Source organism: Penaeus chinensis, chromosome 37 (genome assembly GCF_019202785.1).
Source record: "Penaeus chinensis breed Huanghai No. 1 chromosome 37, ASM1920278v2, whole genome shotgun sequence".
Classification (NCBI taxonomy): domain Eukaryota; kingdom Metazoa; phylum Arthropoda; class Malacostraca; order Decapoda; family Penaeidae; genus Penaeus; species Penaeus chinensis.
The window spans coordinates 14,740,460-14,748,782 of record NC_061855.1 but is presented as its reverse complement, the minus strand read 5'-3'; the positions used below and the strand labels follow the sequence as shown (position 1 = coordinate 14,748,782).

The 8,323-nt window shown below is 37.5% G+C and overlaps 1 protein-coding gene across 1 annotated transcript; it reads left to right on the top strand.

The window, feature by feature from the left end:
* Positions 1–1,063: 1,063 nt before the first annotated feature.
* LOC125045472 (nucleolar protein dao-5-like) lies at positions 1,064–7,606 on the top strand. The gene is made up of 4 exons (XM_047642752.1): positions 1,064–3,702; positions 3,902–4,049; positions 5,031–5,129; positions 5,862–7,606. Exons 1-4 carry the CDS (start codon positions 1,204–1,206, stop codon positions 5,984–5,986), a joined length of 2,871 nt encoding a protein of 956 aa, XP_047498708.1. The 5' UTR covers positions 1,064–1,203; the 3' UTR covers positions 5,987–7,606.
* The last annotated feature ends 717 nt before the right edge of the window (positions 7,607–8,323 follow it).

The window sequence follows — 8,323 nt, the reverse complement described above, 5'->3', positions numbered from 1 at the left end:
CAGTTGAAGACAAACAGCTATCCAGAATACCGAAGTCAAAGCCAAGTACGCCCAAGTTAGGAAAACCTGTCCGTTCATTTATCACAGGCAATTCTCCTCTGCTGCAAGTATGTACCTTTAGCTAGTAAGTTTTTCTTTCTGATTTACTCTAAGCAATATGTTAATGTTTGCACAAATGGCATTAGTAATACATGTGCTGTTATCACATTTATGATGTGTTTTGATGTGGATGTAACTTTTAATCAAAATTTTACTCAGTATATAATAAAACAAAACTTGTGAGAATACAGTGTTTTTTAGTAGTGTACTTTTTCCTTCCTTTCATTCCTGTTTCTTTCATTATGGAACTTTCCTTTAGATATTTGCCATGAAATGTATAGCCTGGTATTATATGTATTCAGAAGCACACTCTTTCAATGCTCCCTCCTTGCCAGATCCCAGTGAACAAGCTGAGTCGCAAGCCCATCCAGGAGAAGGAAGACAAGCCACAGTCAGAAGAAGCAGGAGTCACAGAGGACAAAGAGAACAACTCAGCCATGGAAGCGGCAAATGGGATTGTGGACAGAAAGCGAGCTCTGTCCCCAGGGAATGAGGAGGAGACACCCAGGAAGAGGTCTAAGAATGAGGAGGAAGGTGTGAAGAAGGAGACAAATGTGATGCAGAGAAAGAAACCCTCGGTGACAGAGGATGACATCAAGAACATCCTTAACAAAGAGTCCGAAGATGAGGACTCTGGCCTGAGCAGGTTGGATAGCTCAGAGGAAGAGTCAGGGGAGGAGAATGTGGCACAGAGGAGAGCCAGTACTAAGTCAGACTCCAAGAAGGGAAACAAATCAAATGAGGATTTGGACTCTGATGAGCCCCTGGCAATGGAAGCCCCTAAGACGAAAGTACAGAAGAAGGAACCTAATGAGGACTCAGGACAGGATCTTTCTGAGCCCAAACCAGAGCCAGCAAAGAGTTCCAAGATGTTATCTGAGGACTCCAGCGAAGATGAAGAAGAGCTGTCGAAAAAGAAAAAGTCTACACAGTCATCAGCAAAAGGCAAGAATACCAAAAAGAAGAACAAAGCAGGGAAAGGTGATGATTCTGGTGATTCTGATGATGATGAACCTCTTGTGAAGAGCAGAGGGAGGCCAAGGAAATCCAGCAAAGCCTCCTTGCGTGAGTCTAGCTCAGAAGGGTCATCAAGTGAGTCAGAGTATGAGCCTGAGGCCAAGAAGGGAGGCAAAAAAACAAAGCCCAAACAAAAGAGCAAGGTGGCCTGCCAGAAACACAAAGCTGGCCAAGAAGAAATCTAAGAACAGTGATTCCGATTCTGATGATGATGAAGAAGTTCCAAAGAAGAGCAAAGGAAAAGCAGTTAAGCCAGGGAAGAAGGCCAAACAAGCAGTGAGTTCCAGTGACTCTGATGATGAGCCACTTATAACAAAGAAAAGAGCCAGAGAGGTCAGTCAGAAGTCTAAAGATGCAGAGAGTGATGACTCTGATGACTCTGATGACATGCCATTAGTGAAAAAGAAGCCAACTCCGAAATCAAAAAAAGCTGCCAGCGACAGTAATTCTGATGATGAGCCCTTAGTGAAAAAGAAGCCAACTCCAAAGGCGAAAAAAGCAGCCAGTGATGATGACTCTGATGACAAGCCCTTAGTGAAAAAGAAGCCGACTCCAAAGTCGAAAAAAGCAGCCAATGATAGTGACTCAGAATATGAGCCTTTGCAGAAAAAGAAGCCGACTCCAAAATCGAAAAAAGCAGCCAATAATAGTGACTCAGATGATGAGCCTTTACAGAAAAAGAAGCCGACTCCAAAATCGAAAAAAGCAGCCAATAATAGTGACTCAGATGATGAGCCTTTGCAGAAAAAGAAGCCGACTCCAAAATCGAAAAAAGCAGCCAATAATAGTGACTCAGATGATGAGCCTTTACAGAAAAAGAAGCCGACTCCAAAATCGAAAAAAGCAGCCAATAATAGTGACTCAGATGATGAGCCTTTGCAGAAAAAGAAGCCGACTCCAAAGTCGAAAAAAGCAGCCAATGATAGTGACTCAGAATATGAGCCTTTACAGAAAAAGAAGCCGACTCCAAAGTCGAAAAAAGCAGCCAATGATAGTGACTCAGAATATGAGCCTTTGCAGAAAAAGAAGCCGACTCCAAAATCGAAAAAAGCAGCCAATAATAGTGACTCAGATGATGAGCCTTTACAGAAAAAGAAGCCAACTCCAAAATCGAAAAAAGCAGCCAATGATAGTGACTCAGATGATGAGCCTTTACAGAAAAAGAAGCCGACTCCAAAATCGAAAAAAGCAGCCAGTGATAGTGACTCAGATGATGAGCCTTTGCAGAAAAAGAAGCCGACTCCAAAGTCGAAAAAAGCAGCCAGTGATAGTGACTCAGATGATGAGCCTTTACAGAAAAAGAAGCCGACACCGAAATCGAAAAAAGCAGCCAATAATAGTGACTCAGATGATGAGCCTTTGCAGAAAAAGAAGCCGACTCCAAAGTCGAAAAAAGCAGCCAGTGATAGTGACTCAGATGATGAGCCTTTGCAGAAAAAGAAGCCGACTCCAAAGTCGAAAAAAGCAGCCAGTGATAGTGACTCAGATGATGAGCCTTTGCAGAAAAAGAAGCCGACTCCAAAGTCGAAAAAAGCAGCCAGTGATAGTGACTTAGATGATGAGCCTTTGCAGAAAAAGAAGCCGGCTCCAAAATCAAAAAAAGCTGCCAGCGACAGTGACTCTGATGACAAGCCATTACAGAAAAAAAAGCCGACTCCAAAATCGAAAATCAAAGCCAAAAATGCTACAAATGATAATGACTCTGATGATGATCAATTAGCGAAGAAGAAACAAACTCCAAAAGCTGAAAAAGCCAAGAGTGAGAGTGATTCTGACAATGAACCACTGCAGACGAAGAAGGCTGCAAAGAGTGAGCACACAGAGGAAGAGAAGTCTGGTGGATCTGACAACAAGCAAAAGCAAGACAGGGAAGGAAAGAAAAGAAACAAGCCAAGCAGTTCAGATGAAGAGGAACCTCTGAGTATGACGAAAGGCCCAAGTCCCAAGAGAAAGAAGATGGAAACCCCAAGTGACTCAGATGAGGAACCACTGAGTAAAAAGAAAGGGAAACAGGTGAAGGATGACCAGTCAGGCAGTGACTCAGATGCAGAGGCAAGTGCAAAGATGAAGAAGAGTATTTCCTCAAAACAGAAGAAGGAGGAAGACTCCGAGGATTCTGATGGAAGTGATGCGGATGCAAAGAAGAACCATCCTAGCAGCAACCTGGACTCAGAGTCAGAGCCAGAGAAGGAGAGTAAGAAGACGCCCAAGAGAGGGAGAAAGCCTAAGACCAAAAAGACTGCTGATGATAGTTCAGGAAACTCAGATGGCGGCAGCAGTTCTGACGACGAAGAGCCACTAGCCAAGAAAACTACCGCGAAGCAGAATACTAAGGCAGCAGAGAAAAGGCCACCTAAACCTGCACAAATGAGTGATTCAGACAGTGATGAACCTTTAGCCAAGAAGAAGAAAGAAGGAACAGGAGAGAAAGGAAAACTGGTGTCAAAGAAGGCTCCAAAAGCAGACAAGGCAGGCAGTGATAGTTCAGATTCGTCACTCAACTCTGATAGTGAGAATGAAGAATCCTCAAAAGAGATGAAGCCAGCCAAAAAGGAAGCCAGTAAAAAGTCACCAAAGCAATCAAAGGTGAGTTTATGTTTTTGTTTTTATAGTGTAGATGTTTATGTCTCATGATCTTTCACTCCTTTGGTTTCTGTTCAACTTCCCTCTGCTTTCCTACTAAAAAGGAAAATAAAGAATGCTGTGGGAATTTTTTTAGGACTCTCTTACCACTTCAATCCCAATCAAACTGGCTTACTCATTAGCACTAAATTGATTCCTCCAGGGAGAGGACAAACTAGCCCGTCTCAAAAAGTACATCCGCACCTGTGGCATCCACATCAACAACTATGACAAACTTCTGGAAGGCTGCAAGAGTGTTGCAGCCAAAAAGGCCAAGCTCCTGAGTGTGATGGAAGAACAGGGACTTAAAGGTAAGTGTCATCTACCTGGTTTGGTTATCTTTGGCAAGTAGTAGAGAACCCTTTGACTGAAGGATTCCATATAAGTTATAATTTTTTTTTTTTTTTTTTTTTTTTTTTTTTTTCATAAATAAATGCGAATCTTGTTGCTGCTTTCATTGTTGGGATTGTTGGTAAATATTCCATTTTTGACTGTAGAAGGGTTTAGAAAAACTTTATTTCAGAAATATGTGAAAACTAATCAATTTTTGTGTATGTCTGCTTTTCCTTCCAGAGAACTATAATTATCCACAGGTTATTTGAGCAATTTTCAATTCATACATATCAGTCATATCATATGCGTACATATCAGTCATAACACTTATTGTCATTTGTATTCATCTTTGGTAAAACAAAGAAAATTGTTTTATTTTGATTTGATGAAATATTTTTTGTTCATTTGAGCATGTGGTACTCCTCAAAATATGACATTATACAAAGGAGAGACTAAGATGGCTGCATAATAGGAAGGAACTTATATTTGCCTAACACAGTCAGCTGATTAAATAGCAGGCTTGAAGGCCGATGCCCAATATAGTATGAAGACCGTATAATTACTATTTTTGTTTGTTTGTTTCTATCTTTCTTTCTCTTTTTTTATGTCAGAGTTGACTCTGCAATGTCATGTTTGTGCACTTTGATATTCTTTTTATATCTTTCATAATATTCAAGATTGGACATGATGCTTACATGAATTCAGTATGAATGCTCTAAAACAATATTTTGCTTGCCTTTTTCACATATGGACATTGTCTAATAGATATATGGATTAATTTAGTGGTTTGATTGAATGGTGATCAGGTATAGTTTCCATGATTGTGCTCTAGGAAGACAAAAGAATTCAGAGCAAAACAAAGCAAAACTTAACACAACTACATCATAGAAGAATGATATCATCAAACAAAATATAGGTATCATATCCCAAACTGACAGAAAGAGTGTTGCTGATTTCAGGTGCTCCGACCCTTGACAAGTGCAAGAAACTTTGCAAGAAGATTGAAAGAAAGAAGGAGATAGAGGAACTGGACCTTGGCAACATCATAGCTGATTCAGGTTAGTAGTGTATGAGAGAATAATTGAATCCTGCCTCCCTTCATTTTATATCTTCATGATGACATTCATTTCCAAATCCATTTAGGCAATTAATTTTGTTTACAGATAGATGGCTCTAGAAATTCCCAGTCACCTAGGAGTTAGTTATTAAGCTTCTTTGATCTCATCTGTTTCCCCTGTTTCTTTATTTCAGCAAGAATGTATTTTATTTTTAATTACGTTTGGTATTGTTAACAGCAATCACATGGGCCAAAATATGGGCATTAGGCTTACTGGACTAGCAGCTCTGATGGGTGCACAGCTTTTAGGCCAGGCACACATGAACACTCATGTGCAGTGATAAGACTCTGTCTCATTTCCAATGTAATTTTCTCATTTTTAGCTTTTTCGTAATTTTTCATTGCCCATATTTGTCATTAGATTTGTTTTATCCAGATGATAATAGAGCGTTTTCCTTGCACAGACTCATATCATCTCTATAGGTAGTTTATAACTCAGTGGAAAAATAAGAATAATAAGTAATATTTTGTTATTTGTCTCACTCTCTCTCTTTCTTTTTCTCTCTTTCTCACTTTGTATTATTCACTTTTCTGCAATTCAACTTGCACTGCTGGTCAGGGTGGCTCGGAATAGGATGCTGAGCATGGAAATAGTATCTCCCTGGAGCTAGCAGTCTTCCAGTCACTCATTGGTATGTTAATATTGACATGCTGTCATTTTCTGCCCTCATAGGTCGAGGCAGACGCAATGCCCACAGCCTGTACGCCAGTCAGAGATCGCAGTCGCCGCAGTTTAACTCTCCAATCAAAGCATCGAGGGCAAGAATCATAGCCGAATCAGAATCAGAGTCGGATTAATGTTATTTCTTCTTTCTGAATTTTCTGTTATTATTATTATTGAAGTAATGATTATTTTTTGTTAATTTTATTAATTTTGTTGACAGTGTGTTGCCTTTTGTGTTTTTTATGCCATCTCGCACTTACAGTTTATGTATTTTTTTTTTTTTTTTCAATTGGCTGATCTGTCTTTCACTCTTAAAATTCTGTAGGGAGGAACTGCAGGAAAATGAATAGATTCTCCTAATGATAAATGGATAATTAAACAAAAGTAAGAGACTTCTTTTTCTGTGTAATGAAGCATAGGTTTTCTTTTTTTCATCTTATAATTTCATAGCCTGATTGAGACCATGATAATTCTCTTTGGGGCTGTATCAGAGTTGATATGCTAATGTTTTAATAATTAACTGCGGATGAATATTTCTAGTGAGAACTCTTTATATGGATTAGAGACCCCCTCCCCCCCAAAAAATATATTTATATGAAATTATTTTTAACTGCCATATTTTGTTAAGGATGTAAATTTTAAAGAATTCTCAAAATAGGTATCCATTTAGCTCTTGTTTTTTATTTTTTATTTCTTTCTTTCTTTTTCCTTCTAATCTCGGTGTATTACTTTTAAGGATTATATTTCTCATTTACAAAAAAAAATTTATGATTTATTTGTATAAGTGAAGATTAGGCCTTTTAGACCATTGGAGGGCATTCCACTGTACCTGTAATTATCAATTGAAAGAGTACAATATGTGTTAGCCCAATGCTGCCGGGTAGTACTAGTAATTGACTTCTTGGTGAATAAGCTCTTTTGGAGCCATTTATGTGTGAATACAGTTGGGAAAGTAAACTCACATTAGGCAGGCCATTTACATACATGCCGTCCCCTGTAGCATTGGGTTAATTTGTAGAGTATATGGTGGGCAGGTGTATGAGGTTGTTCCTGTGGCTCTGTGAATTTTCATGAGAGTTTGTAGTGTGAATGTTGTTTTATCATTCCTCTTGAATTTCCTATTGTAAAACCAGCAAAGATTGAATTATAATTTTTTTACATAGGGATAGCTCACACCCGTAACAAAGCACAGCTCAAATTCTCTTTTGCAAACATTTTCAGCTCATGAACAGTTTTAGGATAACATACAGTATATTGTCATTAGACCTTTTTGCAGATATAGCCACTAATTGTAGTAAGAGGAAATCATTTTATTATTTTAATTTTCTCCACTGTCTTGTGGAGAAAATTCATACATTTAATGAAGGTATATTATGATACACTTATTTCTTAATGGACACAGTTGATTAGGTCATTAGAAATCCAAATACACAGTACTAAACCCACCACTACACACAGCATCAGCTTTACCTTTTGTAGAAAGTAATTGAAAATATCTAGAACATTTTTTAAAGGAATCATATATATTTGTAGTATGCTTCTTTACTAGTTTCTATAATGCTTGTAGTTGAGCAGGGGACTGTGAGATTTGACTGTTGAAGATTGTGTATGCAGGAACTGTTAAATCTGTTTTGTATTGAGTTAGATCTGTATTGTATTTTCTTTTAAATGCTTTGACTTTTCTTTATCTCTCTTTAGTATTAATCATAGAATGAATTTTATTTTGATAAATTTTATTAAAGTATAATAATTGATGTAATTTGATTAAATCATTCCACCAAAAATAAGACAGAATGAGTAACCCACATTAACTGAATATGGAAATTTTGTATATCTTTTCATACAAATAAATGTAATTTAATCATGTAAATACAAAATTATCACAGTTAATAATAGAAGTCTCATTTTAATACACATTCTGTCTCTTCCTCTCTGAGTGTATGCATATATATATATATATATACATTCATATACATATATAGATATGTGTATGTGTGTGTTATATATATATAAATAAATATATATATATATATATACATATATATACATATATATACACAAATTTGTACAGTTTCGGAATTATATTTCGGTACACATGCTGGGTCCCGCTTTTGTACATCTGGCAACCACTTCGATGTAAACAAAGTGTAAATAGTATTTTTATGAATGAGGCGAAAACCCTAGGTTGTTTGTTACAAAGAGCATGATTGGATGCCCTTCCTAATCAACCGCGGTTCTGCGCGCTAACACTTGTACCACGGCGGTGACTTCCCCTACGACACCTGCGTTTGACTTATCAAGCCGATATATCATGGAATATAAATAGCCAGGAAGTGTATTAATATCCATTTTTAGAAACAAAATAAGATATTTTATTTATTTATTTTTTTTTTTTTCAAATAACTGGTTACAAAATGTGCAGTATTAATTATAGTTGGCTTTCTATGGAATACTTTTCAAATGTGACTTCT